At 39.1% G+C, this 20,764-nt stretch overlaps 1 protein-coding gene across 1 annotated transcript in view; it reads right to left on the bottom strand.

Moving 5' to 3' along the window:
• The window catches only part of geko (olfaction protein geko), a 46,072-nt gene that overhangs the window by 17,415 nt on the left and 7,893 nt on the right, over positions 1-20,764 (bottom strand). Inside the window, exon 2 of the mRNA XM_083124920.1 lies at positions 10,396-10,528. Within this exon, the coding sequence (XP_082981046.1) occupies positions 10,396-10,528 (133 nt within the window). The remainder of the gene's footprint in view (positions 1-10,395; positions 10,529-20,764) is intronic.

Raw genomic sequence — 20,764 nt, forward strand, 5'->3', positions numbered from 1 at the left:
CCAGCTGCGAAATCGGACCGTGACGGGACGGAAATTCCGCGGGTGGAACAGTGCCAGCTGCGAAATCGGACTGTCACGGTACGGAAATTCCGCGGCTGGAACAGTGCCAGCTGCGAAATCGGACCGTGACGGGACGGAAATTCCGCGGGTGGAACAGTGCCAGCTGCGAAATCTGACTGTGACGGGACGGAAATTCCTAGGGTGGAACAGTGCCAACTGCAAAATCGGACCATGACGGGACGGAAATTCCGCGGGTGGAACAGTGCCAACTGCGAAATCGGACTGTCACGGTACGGAAATTCCGCGGGTGGAACAGTGCCAGCTGCGAAATCGGACCATGACGGGACGGAAATTCCGCGGGTGGAACAGTGCCAACTGCGAAATCGGACTGTCACGGTACGGAAATTCCGCGGGTGGAACAGTGCCAGCTGCGAAATCGGACCGTGACGGGACGGAAATTCCGCGGGTGGAACAGTGCCAGCTGCGAAATCGGACCGTGACGGGACGGAAATTCCGCGGGTGGAACAGTGCCAGCTGCGAAATCTGACTGTGACGGGACGGAAATTCCGCGGGTGGAACAGTGCCAGCTGCGAAATCGGACCGTGACGGGACGGAAATTCCGCGGGTGGAACAGTGCCAGCTGCGAAATCGGACCGTGACGGGACGGAAATTCCGCGGGTGGAACAGTGCCAGCTGCGAAATCTGACTGTGACGGGACGGAAATTCCGCGGGTGGAACAGTTCCAGCTGCAAAATCGGACTGTGACGGGACAGAGATTCAACGGGTGGAACGGCGGCATAAACTAAATTGAACACAGACTTAGTCTAATCTGATCCTGTGCAGTATTCTTATCTTATCCAACGTGAAACAGAGCAACTTATATCGATACCCACCCTCAATTATTCCAAACACACAGATACTCCCACAGCAGATGCACAAGAGCAACAGCGAAGTCTAAGCAGTACACTTTCTAAAAAGAGGCACCGCTCCCTCAACGGAGAATATATACTGAATCTCAAGGGCACTCGCACAGATTAATCGTCTATCACGTGGTTGGTTCACTTACAGAATTCCTCGACACACCTTTCACGGATGTAGTCCGCTCTTTTAACCATGATGAACGACCAGACTGGTGACCTTTCTGGAAAAATGCACATGTCTGGTCGACCTTGGTGACCGGTTTTTAACGGGATGCAAATATTTATCTCCATGGAAAACATTCTGTCCTTGACCAAAAATTAACACGACGACATCTGACCTTGTCAACGCACTGTGTGGTGACCACACCTCAACCTTGGACCAAAATATATGATTGCTTAGAGCAAGGTCACCTGGCATTTGTACCTTTCACAAGTTGCGTAACTCTGTAACCAGTTATAATTGTACAAAACTAACGTTTTAACCCCGGGCATACTATACATGTTAACCTTGATTTCAGCAGCACGTTTTCTGATTGGTCGACAGACTGTCTTGAAAGGCTTTATATAGAACCGTTTCTAAATCGTATGTATTCAGGAACCTTAACCTTGATTTCTAGAGGAAACCTAAGGTGTGCTCTGACGTCAGTTCCTTTGGAATGCAATGTGTTGTTCGTGATTTATTTGCTCGTGTACAGACAGCTTTATATAGTAATTCAGCCACTTATATATACTCCAAATTTCACTTCACTCCACTGTACTGCAATCAGTGTATGTTTTATGATTAGTTAAGATTGCGTTAAGCCTAATTACAGAATTTACTCCCCCGGCTACTGATTTACTTTTTTCATCTAAAAAAATGAAAAAAGAAAAATTTCCAATGCAAAAGAAATGTGAACCCGGTACATTTTTTTACCCCAAGTAAATCCGAATTTTTACTGAACATTGTCATAGTATCATTTAGACCTATCAATACTTCTAGTGGTCCCGCACCGTTGCCGTGCAGTGTAAGGCGTCAGGCTTTGGGATCGGGTGACGGGACGATCGCTAGTTCGAATCTCCTCGGGTAAGCGTAACAACCTATCTCCTGAGATTTCGACCAGTGTATTGGACCGGCAGCATCCCACCATCGTGAGGAAATTGGGGAGCTACGGATTATTATTATTATTAGAGCCCGGAAGTTTGGCAAAATGCCTCTTTTTATCTACTGCATATATTGATAAAATTTTTCCGGATATACGTTTCTTATGTTGTTTCGAATGTTTTGGAAGCCTTTTCATTTTGCCTATTTTGCCTATTTGGGACCCCACTGCCTATTCTTAATTATAATGCCTTTTTTTGCCTTTTTCAATGAAATTTGACATTTTTTTTAAAAAAAATGTGTATATAAATTATTTTTCTCCCAAAAAACGTTTTTGGCATTTATTTTTCTTCCGTTTATTATGTGAATAATTTTCGCCTTATTTAAGTAATATTGAACTCACGCATGTTTCAACATTGCTGAAGGAGAAAAGTGTGAGAAAAAAGTATTTCATGCTGAGTCAGGATATTGCCTTTCGGTTAACATTTCTTGTGCATGATTGACTGCTGAAGTGGACAGGTTGATTTCGAACACAAAGAAAATATTTCTGAAATCTCTCTCTCGAACCCGAAAATTTCAGGAAGTTGCGATTGAGCTTAGTTTACCTCAGCAACCAGTCTTGACGAGATAGGGAACCTGGATATCAGCAGCTATATATTATGCTAACAACCTTCAAAAAATCAGTGAGGTGATCGATGCTCTTCCAGAAAATGAAGTGGCTTCAATTCGCGAAGTGAAAAAACTCCTGTGCTATTCAAGTTTACTTTTGCACATTATGGTGCATTGCCAGAGACAATTACAATTATAGCATCCATGAAAATCTTCGAGGAATCTATGCAGCAGATGATGGAAGTGCCAGGAGAAAAGGGGTGAGCTGTTGCGGAAAAGTGCTAACGGGTAGTGAGTGCAAATGAGGACTTGAAACAATTGAAAACAATTTGTGATATTCTAAAAGGTGAAAATGCTGTTACCAAAATGAGTCCAGCTACATTAGCTTATTTTATGTATGCTCCAATAACTTCTGTCGAAGTAGAAAGATCATTTTCTATTATGAAAAACATTCTCTCTGACAGACGACTATCAATGAATGTTGAGAACTTAAAAAGCACCTTGTAGTTATGTGCAATCAAGACGGAGAAAATTGAAATGCTCTTCGCAATTTAGATCTTAACATTTTGCCAGAAATTATAGATAAAAGTAAGCGACTTCTAAATGTGCCTTTTTTCGGTTTATTTTGCCTTTTTTTCATTTTTAGTGCCTATTTACCACATTATAAATGCCTTTTTGGCTGCCTATTTTAACGAAAATAAATGCCTGAACTTCCGGGCTCTAATTATTATTATACAGTAAAACTTCTCAATAACGGACAGGCCTGGGAGGAAAATAAATGTCTGTTGTTAACAAGTGTCCGCTATTCAGAAAATAGTGTAGGATGTTACACAATAGGATAAGCATATTACAGTACGTACTTTACGAATTTAATGTTTTTTTTCCTACATTCAAGAACAAAATATTGTACTACATACGGTGAATTTAAATTTACTAAAGTATCCCTACATACATTACAAATTTCAAAAAAGAAAATACAGTATACGTAGTGTAATCCTTTGTTAAATTACTTCATTCAAAATGCCCTTACATTTTAAATAGGCTCTAACTATTTCTGGCCAGACCCAGATTGTCCAAAATAATCATCTATATTTTTCTGAATCTTAAAGTTCTTTACAATTGTCCTTTCAATTAACTAACTAACTCCTTAGCCTTCTTAAACACGAAGGTTCATGGCTGCAGCAATACAGGCCTTCCATCTTTCCCTATCTTGAGCAAGATCTATATACTCTTTTCCATGCCTACCAATTTCCATTAGGTCCATCTCAACGTTGTCCCTCCATCTTCGTCTTGGCCTTCCTACAGGTCTCTTACCATCAGGTTTCCCAACAAGAATCCTGTAAACTCCTCTCATTCCTCTCCCATTCGTGCCACATGGCCTGCCCACCTAAGTCTTCTTGATTTAATTATTCTAATAATATCTGGACATGAATACAAATTATGTAACCTTCTCCACTCACCTGTCTCCTCATCCCTTTTAGGTCCAAAGATTTTCCTAGGGATCTTATTTTTAAATGCTCTCAATTTATGTTCCTCTTTCAATATAAGGGACCAAGTTTCACACCCATATAATACTACAGGCAAAATTACTGTTTTGTATAATTTAACTTTTAATTTCTATGATATTAAACGAGAAGACAAAAGTTTAAGAAGAAAGAAGTAACATGCATTTCCTGAATTAAGTCTACTTTTTATTTCCTCTTTAATATAATTTTCATTTGTTAATATTACTCCTAAGTATTTGAATTTGAAAACTGGTTCAAACGAGTTGTTATCAATAATTTGATTTTGATTATTACCTAACACTTGGTTTCGGCCTGTAAGCATATATTTAGTTTTCTCTTTGTTAACTTCCAAACCTATCTCTTTAGCAGTTTTAAAAAATATTTTAGCATTATTCTTAATTGTATTTATATCATCCCCTAATAAATCTACATAATCTGCATATGCTAAGAACTGAGTCACACCATTTAATTTTAGTCCATCGTTAGTTTCTTTTACCTTCCTAACAGCATATTCTAAGGCAAAATTAAAGAGCAATGGAGATAATGCATCTCCTTGTTTTAACCCATCATGAATTGTAAATTTGTCAGACACATTAATACCCACACGAATTTTACTTTCTGTTTCACTGGTGCATACTTTTATCATACTAACAAGCTTCTTAGGTATTCCAAACTCGACTAATATATATTATAAAATGTATCTCTTTTGACCGAATCATATGCTTTTTTGAAATCAATGAATAGCTGATGGACATTTTGATTATATTCCCACTTTTTTTCAAGTGTCTGTCTGATGTGAAAAAATTGATCTGTAGTTGATCTGTTACGTTTAAATCCACATTGATAATCACCTATAATTTCATTAGCATATGAGGTTAGTCTTGTTAAAAGAATGTTAGATAATATTTTATATGTTGTTGAGAGTAGAGAAATTACACGGTAATTATTGCAGTTCATTTTATCACTTTTTTAAAACACAGAAACAATTATGGATTCTTTCCACTGTTGAGGGATTTCTTCTTTATTCCATATTAAACAGATTAATTTATGAATTTGACATATTAACGAATTCTCACCATATTTAATTAACTCAGCTGGTATTAAATCAATGCCAGGTGCTTTGCTATTTTTTAGCCTTTTAATAGCATCTTTAACTTCAGTCAAGTTAGGTTCTGGAACTAAAGGTTCTGCTGTGTGAACTTCATTTACTTCTGATTTATCTCCTACATGAACATTTAAAAGGTCACTAAAGTAGTTCTTCCATCTATTTAGAATATCGCTTGGGTCAGCTAGAAAATCACCGTCTTTATCTCTTATCAAGTTTACTTTAGGTTGCCACCCTTTTCTAAATTTATTTACACCTTTATATAAATCTCTGATATTTTTGTTCTTGCTGTTTGTTTCAATTTAGTTAATTTTGCTTTTCAAGTAATATATTTTTTTACTTCTAAACGTGCGGTTAACTTCTCGCTTTTTTCTATTATAATTGCTTAGATTTGTATCATCAGAATTATTTAACCACCTAAGTCTAGGCTGATTTCTTATTTCTATTAGATTATGATATTCATTATCAAACCATGGCTTACTTTTTCTTGGTTTATGGTATCCTATACTTTCTTTAGCTGCTGATGCTATTGCATTACGTATGTGCTCCCAATTCTTATTTACGTCTGTTTCATTTATATTTTCATCATCATTTAAATCCTGCAAAACATCAAATCTATTTGACAGTTTAATTTGGTAATCTTTCTTAATTCTTTCATCAGCAAATTTTCCTGTTTTAAATTTTAGAACTTTTAGATTTTGTTGCTTATGATTTATCACTGCGAGTCTTTCTCTTAATTTAGCAATTACTAAATAATGGTCACTGGCAGAGTCAGCACCTCTATGTTTACGAACGTCAATTATACTAGTATGCCTTCTCTTATCAATGAGAATATGATCTATCTGATTATGAGTTTTACTATCTGGAGAAGACCAGGTATATTTATGGATATCTTTATGTTTAAAAGTGGTACTTTTCACAATTAAATTCTTTGAGGTTGCAAAAGTAATCAATCTTATACCATTATCATTACTTAATTCATGAAGACTTTTTTTTTACCAATCGCGGGGTTTAAATGTCTCTTCTTTGCCAATTTGTGCATTACAGTCACCTAACAGAATTTTCATATCCTACTGAGAAAATTTATCAAAGACCTGTTCTATCTCTGCATAAAAGTCATCTTTAGTATTATCATCTTTATCTTCCGTTGGTGTATGTATGTTTATTAAAATAATTTTATACCACCTACCCTGTAAAACTGCATATGGTATCCTATCATTAATAAATTCTACTGTTTTAAGAGCCGAGATAATTCTATTATTTATGGAAAAGCCTGTTCCAAAATTATGATTTTCAGTACCACCATAGAAAAAAGTATAATTTTTAGTTTTACAATTCCCTTCTCCTGGCCACCTATCTTCCTGGACAGCTACTACATCTAATTTAAACTTAACTATTTCATTAACTGTACACTGAAATGCCCCAGGCCGGTAAAGGCTCAGAACATTCCAGGTGCCTAATTTAATATCCTTATTCCTAATGTAGATCTTATCCTTAGCCCAGGGACCTCCCAAAGTAGTCCCCGCCCGGAGATCCGAATGGGGGACTATTTTACCTCCGGAATATTTTACCTTGGGAACATCCATTGTCTTTTCAATATGTGTTTCAAGTTCAGATGCTAAACTGAGTCCCTCTTCATCTGTTTTTCTTAAAAAGTAATGCTTTAACTTCCGCACCTCTTCAGCAGCTTCTGTCTACTGTCTGCACTTTTAAAAAGAAATACGTTCGGTGTAACATGAAACAATGCGCGCTAGTTCGAAATACTGGCCATCGTTGTGTCGAATTCCAGGAATTGCGACCGTTTTCCTTCAGGCTGTCCGTTATTAGAGTGCAAGACACATATCTTTGCCGTTGCGCAGATCCCAATTTTCATTTCGTCTCCCTCTCTCTCAGCATCACGTGTTCTACCCTGCTCGCCAACCTTCGCCATTGTTGCCAATTGTCATTCCATTACTGGACATACTCGCGCAAACATCATTGAAAAGAATTGGATGGCGCTCTAGGTCACGGTTCACAGCGTTCGACAGGGACGGTAATGTGGCAATATAGCATGACGTAGTGGTTGCTTCTTTTATGCAGTGCATGTTCATTGGCTAGCTAGTAACTACTGTTGCTAATTGTATTAATGAAGCACTAATTATATCACGGAAGAAGAAAGTCAAAGTGGCGGTGGGTTTTGTTGGATTGGAATCACCATATTTTATTTTAAGTATTTGACTGGTTTGACGTTGCATGCGTGTATTGCGTGTGTGTATGTGAAAGTGTTATGTGTTGGGTTAGTGAACGTTAAATTCCAAAATGCCTCCAGTACTATTGTTCATATTTCATAACTTTAGAATTGCTCAAACGAAATAACTCATGTGGATGCATGAGAATTTGAACTCTCGGCTCCGGCACATGTTCTTGTATAAATTGTATGACGGAAGCTGTTATTTTTGCTGCTAATGCGATGCATATTGCTTTCTTTCTTAAAATTGGCATGCTTTGATGGGTGACAAGTTTATATCAAAGGAAAATGCCACGCGGCTTGTTTATTGTCTCGTGGCAATATATGAACTTCTTATTCTTGTTATTGTTGCGAAAGCTGTCATCGTTTGTAAATGTACAACAAAGGCAGTCGACTGTCGACCATCACAGAGAGGCAATAATACTGCTTAAGGAGTGCTTGTGGTCCAATTGTCGCGGTTTACTTATTAGTTCTCAAACCAATGGTAGTGTCAGTCGTGTATCAATCACATATCGTTGCAGTTCCAGTACCAGTGTGGACGGGCTTATTGGGAGTGAACAGTTAAAATGCCACCAGATCCATTAATGCAATGGAAAATTATTTTTTTTTTTACTTTATTTGAAATCGCACAAATAATGAATCACTATGAAGACGTCTTCTTTGCATCATTTTGGGTAATTTTACGCATGTGTTATAATGCAGGAGGCCTTAGAAAGATCGCTTCGCGGGCTTGCAGCAGACGACAATATGGGGGTGTGTCTGCGAAAACCAATCAGGTCCGCGAATGAGCGAGCCCGTTTGCCACAGCTAGCTCGCTGCACCCTTCTGGAAGGGTGAGTGACCTCTGCCTCTTGCTACCTCGGCCTGTTTGTTCGGCTGAGGGGCAGATGACACGAGAGTATCGGCACTAGTGTGCGAGCGACGTCTGCTGTTAGCCCGCGAAACGCTCTTTCTAAGGCCTCCTGCACTATAGTCTATATTTAGCGACGTTTTTGTTCATATGTATGTACAGTCACGGACACTACTGGGTTGTAACCAATCCATTGAAAGTTAATGAGATTGTTTCAACCCAGAACTGTCCGTGACTGTACATATCAATCAGCCCTGGTTATAATGCATGGCGTTCAAAACTCAACGTTAGACAGAGGTGATTTCTGTAACATCTGTGCCTCGGCGCACTGTAGCAATTTTTCTATCGAACAGGTTAGCAACACTGGTTCTCGCATTGTGCCGCGCCGATCGCGGCAGAAACTCGTGGGTTTCACTTTTCTATATATATAAGAAGTTTTATTTGCGTTGGGGAGGTAGTTTCCAGTGTCCGCGTCCGTTATTAAGAATATCCGTTATTGAGAAGTAATATTGCCATTAAACCCCATGTATTTCTGCCGGGGAATTTAAAAATGTCCGTAATTTAGAGGTGTCCGCTATTCAGAGGTGTCCGTTATAACTGTACTGTAAAACTTCTTCTGACGTCATTCCACCACCACTAGTTTCATAATAGATTGTACAATCTTCACCCCTTCCTTTCCCCAGTCCCTTCTTTTGGGGAGCCAAAGTAGGTCACCAAAACACATCGACATTACTTTTCTGTAAATACATAGCCTAAGCGAAGCCGTAGTGGTCCAATCGGTAAGGCGTCTGACTGCCAGGTAGAACGCCCGGGTTCGATTCCCGTGGTGATTGTTCCAGGTGGGAATGTTTCCAGCCAAGACCCTGCATGGAGAGGCTCTGGGGTTCACCAAGCCTTTAGTAAATGGGTATCTAGGGATTTCTCACAAACCACGCGTATTTATGTAGACATTTGAGCGGAAAATGCACATTCGACCGAGACTCGAACCCGTGTCTCTGGCAACCGAGCTATTACTCTACCATTTTTTTTTCTTTTTAGGAAAACCCCCGTACCAGCCTTCCCCACACATCACACTCTTTTCCATTCTGGATAGATGAACACAAACATCCATGTCTGAACCGGGATTCAAGCCCGGGACCCCTCGCATCGTAGCGCGCTGCGCTCACCACTTCTCCACGGGGGCCACTGGCGTACGCAGGATTTTCTTTCGGGAGGGGCTGGAATTGTATAAGCGGATGCTTTCAGTGGCGCCAACTTATAGGGGCCAGTGGGGACATAGCGCACCTAATAATTTGTTGTGTTATTATTATATATGTTATTGTTATATATTTGCGCATTGATATCAGTAAATCACATTTAAAATAGGAAGTATGGTGTGTACTAATACCATAATACATGGAAAGGAAATTTTAAGATTTTTTTAACTTATAAGAACCCAATGTTTTTCAAAATTTGACATCCCTAGCTGCTTTCTAGGGGGCGGCATACACAATAAGATATTTCGGATATTTAGAACCTTCCACTCTCAGAAATGGCAACTGGGGGTCATTTTATTGGGCTTGAATTTACCACTCTGGTTTTGGATAATAAACCTTTTCCTTTTTCGAGCAAGGCCTCATCTCCAGGAAGCTATCAACTCGCGGCAAGCCACGGCACCTAGCGACCTGTTGGGTGGGATGAGTCAAGGCAAAATGAATAATAAACCTTTTCCTGCTCCCCACAAAAATAGGCAATAGTTAGGCTGGAGAGTTCAATGAACCAACCGATCTCCAACTACGCACTGGCAATGATCAGGCTGGAGAGTTCATACGAAATAACCTATCACTGATGAACTGCCAACTCCACTCTGGTTTTTCCCGAGTTTTCTGTGCTTTTATTTGAAAACGTCAATTTTTCAAAATTTGTAGCTCCTTCAGCCTCCTTCTGCGTACGCCAGTGACGGGGACAGACACAAATTGAGCTACCGGGCCAGCTCTGGCGTCGCCTGATTTTAACACTGACCTCGTTTTTACAGCTGGCCACAGAGTGGGTACCCCAGGAACTGCAATTATGAAATCCACTTTTGAGTACACCTAATGGCGTATTAGATGCGGCCACTGACCTTATAAGCGTGAGCAGAGATTTCTCGGAGTCCGTAAGCGCATCCTTGTTCGTGGTGGCGTGAAGCTCACAGATGAGTTTGGGTAGGCAGGCGTTCTTGATGGTGAGAATGAGCTTTGATCTCATCACAGAATCTGTAAGAGATAGAAACATCTCCAATTATTTGGATAATACGATTATTGGCACTTGTATACCTCCTAGACTCAATGCTTTTCTTGGTAATTTTGTATTATACGGACTATCTGCAATTAGTACGCTATATACGTACCTAACCTAACTCAACCTAACCTAACATACTAATTACATATGAAGGTTAGGTTAGGTTGAGTTACGTTAAGTACGTTTATAGCGTACTAATTGGAGGTAATCCGTATAATACTAAAGTACCCTTTTCTTGATTGATTAGGCTATTTGCTCCTGTTACATTATTTGTTGTTATTATTATTTAAACGTTTATACTGCTGCAAACAGCATGGCTACCTCATTACAGCACTTTTACATAAATACATTACATAGAAATTGAAAAGGTATTTCATAAGACATACAGCAACATAAGTAAAATACTTTACAACATACCCTAAAACTACATGAATGGACAAAATACAATTAAATATAAACATTGACACAATTCAAAATAGATAGAGAGACAACATGTTTACTTGAACAATTTTTTTTTGATCACCTTTATATGTGATATTAAAAAGGTAGTACAACATTTCTTGAATACTAGCTGGTTGCCCGGGTATTTATTTATCCCAATCTTCTATTACGCAGGAAAATAATGAATGTATTAACTTAACTCAAAACTTGATTATAAACAACATTTTTAGTATCATCTTAGCGACCCCGAAAACTATGGATTTCACAGTAATATCGGTCGTTTTCGAGGATTTTTACATGTCGCCCCTTCCCACCCACACCCCTAGGGGTGCCAGGGGTGTCTTACCCCCACAGTGTTTCTTTCCACTCATATGTGTACCAAGTTTGGTTGAAATTGCTCCAGGCGTTCGAGAGTTACGCCGGAACAAACATACACACACACACATACATCCATTTACCTTGCTATTATGAATTATACGGGGTCAAGCCTCTTACCATAACTATGATCAAGACGTGAGATCCAAAATCTCCTTACCAAGGTTAAAAGCTGAGGCTGTAGAAGGGCACTTGGCACATATAAGGACAAAACATAGGGCAACACACAGCCCTACAGGGGATTATACCAACGAGGCTTCAGACGCCAGAGCCTCGTTGGTCCGCAACAATGAAGTTATCAGAATATATTACGTGGAAGCCTAGGCACACTGCAAATTATACATATGAATCTTGTGTTCCTAAGATAAACGTTTCATATTGATTCCACGGGTTCGAACCCCGGCCTGGGCATGTGCAGAGGCGCAACCACGAATTTTTGTCTGGGGGGTGCAAGTACCAGGATAAACGTGCCAATAATAATAATAATAATAATAATAATAATAATGATGATAATTTTATAATAATAATAAATTATAATAATTTTAATAATGATAATGCTATTAATAATAATGTTAATAATATTATAACTATTATTATTATTGATTTGCTTTATTTTACTTCGCTTCGGGCTTCACTTTTGGCTAATTTGCGAAGATGGGGATGAGTAATGATATGATGAAATTGATGAATTGACACTCACAAACATCCATGTCCAAGCTGGGATTCGAACCCAGGACCAACATTATTATTATTATTATTATTATTATTATTATTAGTAGTAGTAGTAGTAGTAGTAGTCGTAGTCGTGGTGGTGGTGGTGGTGGTGGTGGTGGTAGTATCAAAGTTATTATTACACTCGTAAATTATGCAAAAAGGGGGTAGAAGTTAGTGCTAAAGCATTTGTGTTCGAACAAAAGATTTGCATTTTTTTTCAACACGTTAAATTTGACTATAATAATGGAAAACAAGCACACAAACTATTTTTGAACGACAGAAAATGCTTGATAAATGCATTCCAAATATAATTATTTTTTACATTAACATGTATAACTTTCATGCACAATATATATTTCACATATATGCAACATGGAGCGACGTGGATACTAAATTGTGTACGTATTCCAAGTTTATTTATTACATATTATATACAACTTATGTTATTTAAATACATTACACAACCAATTCATCCATCTCACAATAAATTAACAGCAAAGTTACATAAATTTTCTCTCAAATGTGCACGCTCCCTTTCCTCAAAACTATTGTTCATGGATATAAAACAAAATCAATTTAAAATAAGACAAGTCTTATTTCCCTCTCTGGTAATTTACAAAGCAATACAGAAAACAATGACATATTGAGAGCAAAGCGAGCAAGAAAATTTTTCGATCCAATTTTCTTGCAGGCTGAAATCACTATTGATTTAATAGGGCGGAAATAATTTCACGGGACGCCAATGCATTCTCTCTTTTACAACTTTTGTGCCTCCCCGATGGTGTAATGGTAACATCGTCACCTTGTGATCAAGGGGTCTCGGGTGCGATACCCGGTGGAGGCACATGGTACAGTGGTTCGGATCCCACTTTAAACTGTAGGTCCAGTCCAGATAAGCCTTTCTGTGCGTAAAGTGGACATAAACCCACAAATCAATCAATCAATTTTACAACTTATTTTCATTTCGATCGTTCGGTGCCCCGGACCGAATCCCGCCACTCCCTAGCTACGGTCCTGAACTTGATAAGAACAAAAGAAGGAGGAACCGCGAGCGAAGCGAGCAAGAATATTTTATGAAAAGTATTTTTATTTGCATAAAATTTGAAGTTGCAATGCCCCCCCCCCCTGGTTGCGCCACTGGGCATGTGTGTTCCTTTATGAGAGTCCCTTCAATTTCATCATATTATTACTCATTCTCGTCGTCGCGATCAGCCAGCTAAATAACAAAATTCAAATTCATTCATCAAGTGTAGGGTATAAATAGGGAGTGAAGTAAAGCAAGTAACATGTTACCTTTTCGGTACTTGCGTTAGTTAACGCGTTAGAAAAAGTTCTTCAACAATAACGTTACTTCTCTACTTTGTGTCACCTTGATAAATTCGGAACTATTAGTAGGTCCATTGTTGTTTATATGAATGAGTACTTATGCTCTTTGATTGATTGATTTGGTATATTTTACTTCGCTTTTCTGCCACTTTTGGCTAATCACAAAGATGAGGATGAGTAATGATATGGCGAAATTAATGAAGGGATACTCACACACTTGGATATGCTACGGAAATAGGACCGATTTTAGTCCATTTTTGAGCAGGCCTCATCTCCACGAAGGTATGAACTCGGGGCAAGCCCCTGCACCTACCGACCTGTTGGGTAAGAATGAGTCAACGCAAGGACATATAAAACTTATTCCTGCTCCCCCCCCCAAAAAAAATAGACAATAGTTGGGCTGGAACTAACCAATCTCTAACGGTTATTGAAATAGGACCAATTCTATCCTTGAGAAATGCCATGAAATACACCATGGCATCTGTATTGCCATAAGATTTTTAACTTTTGGTCGGCTTTAGACGAAAGCATTTCCTTTGGCATTTTTGCTAGCATAAATGCTATGTAAAAGCTTCGAAAAATCTTATAACACATAGTACTTTACACGCAAGCATTTCATGTAACTTTTCGGCTGGCTTTTCCGATTACAATGTATAATATATACAGCACGAAAGACACGTCGAGTTACACCATCTATGCTGAGTGCACGGTGTTTACATTTGAAACAACTAAAATATTCTTCCATACGTGTACAGTAAACGTTGTAAAGTATGTATTCAAGCAGCGCCATTGTTTTGTACCTAATAACGTATTACACGAGACGTTATTCCTCTCGGTTGAATAGTTATCGGCTTTTAAAAATGTGAAGTGATACATGAAGAGTTTACATCTCACGCGGCCGCCATTACAACTGCACTCGTGACCTAGAGGTAGCTTCTGATTGGCTACGCTACGAAAGATGATTCGGACCGAACCTATCCTTGAGAAAGGGCATGAAATATGCCATGGCATCTGAAATGCAATAAGATTTTTCATTTTACACGGTAGCATTTTGGTCATGGCACAAATGTTAAGAAAAATGCTAAAGAAAATGATTTCTTCTCAAGCGGGACTAATACATCTCTTCAACTCTCCGTTTGGCTACAATTAGCACCGTGCAGGTGGCTTGTGAATTCCCACGCTAATGAAAAACGTAACAATAACCTTCTCGTGTGCTGGACGGGGTTCTTCATTCGGCACTGACCCACTTCCTGCAGGTGTTTCCGGTGAAATGAAATTGAGAAAATCACTTGTTCTCGGGCGGAGCATTGTTGCCAAGGTCAGCCTGGTGGGTGAAAAACCTGTCGGTGCTCACTGTGCATTGTTTCAGAACACAATGTAACAATGAGGTGCTTGCTCTATCTTTTCGTTAGCCACCTATCATTGCTTACTGCGTAGAATGTGAGAATTGGAAATATGATACAAAGGAAGTTACACAATTGAAGCAACAATAATGATTATACAATAAATAACAATTGGAGAAAAATGAAGCTGGTTATTGTTAAATTTGCAAATATGGCATAAAGAATGTTTCTCTGCCTCGGTTTGTTGTGAAGCACAGACATTGGCATCTACAGGGTGAGACACAGGATTGATATGTAATCACTGGCGTACGCAGAGGGGCGCTGATGGGGCTGCAGCCCCTTCCGAAATTCTGAGAAAATCAACATTTTCAAATAAAAGCAGTGAAAAATTAGGGAAAAACAGAGTGCCATTTTTGAGAGTAGATAGTTCAAAATACACGAAATATATTATTGTGCACTCCCCCCCCCCCCAGAAAGCAGCTATGTACTATCCACCTTTACGTTCCAGCCCCTCCCGAAAAAAAAATGCTGCTTACGCCAGTGTATATAATGGTTACAGTTACCATACATGCTCAATATGCGCAACATTTGCTTGAATGCATGCTTCGCCTCGCACAGTTGCGTAAGGCGTCTGTTGGTGTGGTGGGTGTGATTTGGGTTGATGGTGTCTGTGATCCTCCTTTGTAGTTTATTCATCGACCAAAGCTTCAAGTTCGAGTCCTGGATTGAGTATGGTATTCTGATTGTCTATTCACACGAACGTCCGCGGATTTTTTCCAGGGAGCGGCAAACAAGATACGAGAGTTTTAGGTTAAAATTAATTTACCAGGGGGCAGTGGCTTCCCTTTGAGCCCCTACCGGACGTCCACGTCTATTCACCTATTTTTCTCATCATCTTTAATGCTCATCGTCACGATTAGCCTAAAAAGGGGGGACAGCTTCAAAAGGGAATCGAACCTGGAATCCCTTGATTATATGACGACAGTGTTCCTCACCAAACTTTCGGGAGAGACCCAGAAAAAATAAGAGATACAAATAAAATCATGGTCAATCCTGTTACACAGCCATTGTATTTTGGACACTACTTTCCTCTTAGTTTCTCCTCTATCAAGATATAACCGTAGAGAATATAACTTGGCATGAACCGAAATGTCCTGGTGCAGCGATCCCCAGCGCGAGTGAAAGTCCGGTATAACGGCGGAAGGGAGGTCGTGCGCAAGTTGAAAATGAGATTCAACTTTCACATGAGGAAACGCTTGGCCAAATCTCTCAAGCGTTTTCCCCCGCAGAAGCTCGAGAAATAGCCATGGCACCATGAACACGCGAGTGAGTTATCCGAAAAGCGAAAGTTCCAAAGTTTTCAAGCCACCGTTCCTTCTTCCCCCCTCCCCTTTCTGCCCCATGCAAAGTAATCTAACCTTCCCTCTTACATCTTTGTGTTATGCTTATCAATAAACGTGAGGTTTTTTTTTTAGGGATTTGTAACTGTAATCCAATTACTTGTAAAAAAAAATAACATCTGAAACATCACGATACATGAGCAATCTCTAACTAACGAACTCTGTAGCATTATTTAGTAACGAAAATACTCCACCCGCTATCATCACACAGCTTCTCTTATCTCCGATTAAATTTATAATATCGATAAAATATGTCTCACTTCCTTCGAGTTTCTGATATACATTTTCCTTTGGAAATAAAATTATCCTCTGAATGAATGAATAAATTAATCGATTTAATTTACTTCACGTTTGTGCCATTTTTTGGTAATTGCGAAGACAAAGTACAGTTAATCTATTTCTTACTTTAGCTAGTCGAACACACTGCCACCTGTCGATACAATGTGAAATTGTCAAATTTTTCTTTGAAGATGTATGGGTGCAATATCAGACCTTGAAGATTTCCAAGTAAGAACTTTGTTCAACGATTCAATGACAGTTGAATCGCACACGAGCGGCTTTACAGAGGAAACAGAAGCAATCCCTTCACCCAACAAAACTTTCTCCAAGAGTATTTCCTTCATTTCTTTGCGGTTTTGCGACTCGGTTAAGAGGCATCCTTCCAGAAGGCTTGCGTGACACATATTTCACACGCGGTATTGTAATGTGCATACATTAAGATAAGAAGCTATTTGAAGCCATTTCCTTCTGCGATTCTGCACCTGGTGTCTTGGAGAGCACAAACAAGTTACGCAAAAAGGGTTATGACTGGAAAGGAAATAAAAGCGTACTCTGCAGGTGAATGGACTCAGTTTTCCCACCACGTAATGAGTGAGTTTGGAATCTACGTACTACATTGAATGATTGATTTGGTTTATTTTACTTTGCTTTTCTGCCACTTTTGGCTAATTGCGAAGATGAGGATGAGTGATAAATAAATAATAATAACTAGAGCCTGGAAATTTGCTACATTTATTGGAAATAAATATTGATGGGAATCGGTGCAACAGCTGATTGAAGTGCCAGGAGAAAAGATGTTGGCTGTTGCAGGAAAGTACAAACGTATAACCAGTGCAAATGTGGGATTGAAATAATTGAAAACAATTTGCGATATTGTTAAAGATGGATATTCTTTTCTTGACGAAATGAATCCGGTTACAATAGCCTGCTTCATGTATGGTCCAGTTCTGTTGAAGAAGACAAATAATTTTCTGTAATGAAAAATCATTCTCTCTCAGAGACGGCTTGTGTATGGGACCGGTGACTATTTTAGCAAAGGAACCGAGATGAGGGTTACTGCACTGCGTCATAGGAATTTGGGCGGATGGAGAAAAATAGAAACTTCGATATTATAATGAGTAATAACGATTTGAAAATACTACAAGATGTCCATAAAGATTGTTTACAACTTCATCATAGAGAAATAAATTATTAAGAGGTGAGGTAGTAAGGATGGCGAAATAGACTGAAAACAAAATAAGAATATTAGAAAGAAGATAGAAGAAAAACCTACAAGTGGGAAGGAACAATAAATAGATGATTTATACTCATTCCAGGGGGTGGGGGGAGGGCAAGTCGCAGTGACGTGCCCAAGGTGGGGGGTTCTGAGGGTTGGAGTTCCGACATTTCCGACACCGTCATTTGCGACACTAAGGCAAAAACTGTTTTTTTCCCGTCATAAGCGACACTGCTTGGATTTTCCCCTACGATTTCTGATTTGTTAACCAGAATTAGCGACATTTGCGTACTTGCAGCAGCAATAGCGTCTCCGAAGAAATTATTTCCCGAGGCTCGGATCAGTGGTTGTAATTAGCACTTTAACCAATGTTTGTGGCGAAAGGTGCAGGAGTTGGGACTGAAACGACGATTACAAAACAGATCCAGACGTGCGGCTGTGTATAAGAATGTGTTCAGCTCTGGCTTACCTTCCTGTGGCTGACGTCGATTATGGATGGCTGTGTGTGATGGAAGATGCGCCAAACCACAACATATTGAGAAAATGTTTGGATTATTTCGTTGGACAGAGGATGAACAACTCTGTTTTCGACATTTCCATGTAGAACTGCTCCCAACAGCAGCACAGCACCAACAATGCAGTCCTAACAATGCTTTTGAGGAGAATGGCGTACGTTCAGAAATTAGAATGAAAATAGTAAGATGTTGGTTCAACTACAAGAGAAACGACACATTCTACATTGACAAGGGATTGCAGTCTGCTCCTATACTGACAAGGGATCTAAAAAATCCGTCATTGACAAAGGGTAAATACATCCAGCTTTTAAACACCCAGCTTGCATGATGCCAGTGTGAAGGAAAACTAATAAAGGTTTTAAAAACACACAAGCTTCCATGATGCTGCCAGTCCTAAGCCTGGATAAAGTGTGACGGGAAGCTATTTACACTTTGTGTCGCAGATGACGGTGTCGCAACTGTCATGGAATATATTTCCATACAGTATCGCATATGACGGTAGAAATGCTAGTGTCGCATACGACGGTGTCGTGGATTCGTGAGGGTCATAACCTCCATTTGGCCCAGTATTCCTAAAAAAAGAACGTTAAAGATAGGAATAGATGGCAAAAAGAGGACTGACTACAAAACAAGTGTACGTAACCCCTCCCTTTCGAAAATCCTGGGCTAGCACACATGGATGTGTTGAAATAATTTATGTTAAATTTTATTTGCTTAAGTTACCTTATGTTAGAATAGATCATGTTACGTTAGGTTGAATTCTAGGCTAACTTAGGTTTTATTAAGCAAGGGTAAGGTACATTGCGTTATGATAGGTAGGGATGCTGAATCCCATACCATACTTCAAAGGAGAACGAATTAGAAGGTGTCCATCCATATGATGCGTGATTTCCTCGAAGACACGCACAATTATGCGTTCAAGGTTGCGTTAATGCAGACTGAGGCATGCGACTCAAGGTAACGGAGTTGAAGGATGCAAGGAAAGTGGGTCAAAAGGAAAGTTTGGCGAAATGTCGTTTAATTTCTTCACATACTCCACGCTACTTTCTCCGTCGGCAGAATCGAAAAGAAAGCTTTTATCTTTGCAATTGTTTGCTACCATTGTTAACCACGTACTTTAACGTGTTAGTTTTATCAGTGTTTCAGCACCTATTATGCTCAGATAGGCTAATCGGGAATGGAGCAGTGTTAGAGAAGTAAATGTTACTTTTTAAAAGTAACTTAGTTAAGCTACAGGTACTTGGTTCAGTCCCTCTTTTCGAATCTCTGTCCCGGTTTTTTAAACGTACAACGGGACGCCTAAATGTCTCTTTATTTGTGACAATGGCTTATCGGCATAGAATTACTGCAAACAGTACATCTTCTCTATTATTATCAAGGGCGTCCGCAGGGTGGGGCAGAGGGGCCCCTTGCTCCCCCTGAGATTTCTGGAAAGAGTTAATGTAATTCGAATGGTAAAATTGTAGAGATATTTTATAACAGAAAATATTGTTTTCTGTGACTTACAGGCCGTAAGTTACAGCAACTATTATTGTTATTATTATTTTCCAGTACCCTTCAGGACTTAAAAACATGGATCAGAAGCAGTGGCGTACGCAAGGGGGGGTTACGGGGTTTAAACCCCCCCTTGAGCTTGTGAAATATTATGAAAAATGCTGTGGAAAAAATTTTAAATGGCCAATTTACCACAGTCAAAGATATGGGACAATACTATTACTATTACTACATCTACTACTACTACTACTACCACTAATAATAATAATAATTTGAATTATTATTTCCATGTAGCATGAAGAAAAGCACAGCATTCCAAGCACACGCGTCTTTGAGAGTGATGCCTTGAAAATAAGCACAAGTTCTTGAAAGTGAAATATGAGGGTAACTATGATTTAAAAGAGAAATAAGATGTTTTGTATTTCAGTTGCAACAATGTTCAATACTCTGGCGTACGCAGTTTTTTTTGGGGGGGGAGGGACCGGAATAGTAAATGTGGATAACACATGGCTTCGTTTTGGAGGGCAGGATGCATAATAAAATATTTCGTATTTTTGGAGCTTTTCAGTCTATTAAAATTGTATTCAAAGACAAAAATGGTAATTCGGGACTCACTTTAAAAGAGGTTTCGTATTTACACATTTTGATTTTTTAAAGTTCTTAACGGATTTTTATTTGAAAATTCTGATTTTCTCAAAATTTTGGTAGGGGCTGTAGCATCATCGGTAGAGGCATGCATATTTCGTTTTTGACAAAAAGAAAACGAAATTTGAAATAACACATTGCAATGTTAATTTTTAAGGTTTCTGAAAGGTGTGAGGTGCATTTTCCTACCCTGTTTTGTCACGAAATGATGCGAAATGACCGGCAAAATGCGAAATAGACTCTTAAACACGAAATGTACCGTTTATATACCGACGCGACACTTTCTGAAGTCTGAAGTATCCTGTGTGTTATGCAATTCACGGAAAATTGATTAATTTTGCTGTAAATATTTCAAAAGCAAAAATGGACTCCTCTATACAGGAATAAACTTAATATTCTGGTAATGATTTAATGTGCTATTAGAAGGGATATGTTTATTTTGTGTAATAGTGCAGTTTTTAAA

This window comes from Lepisma saccharinum, chromosome 7 (genome assembly GCF_977018435.1).
Source record: "Lepisma saccharinum chromosome 7, izLepSacc3.1, whole genome shotgun sequence".
Classification (NCBI taxonomy): domain Eukaryota; kingdom Metazoa; phylum Arthropoda; class Insecta; order Zygentoma; family Lepismatidae; genus Lepisma; species Lepisma saccharinum.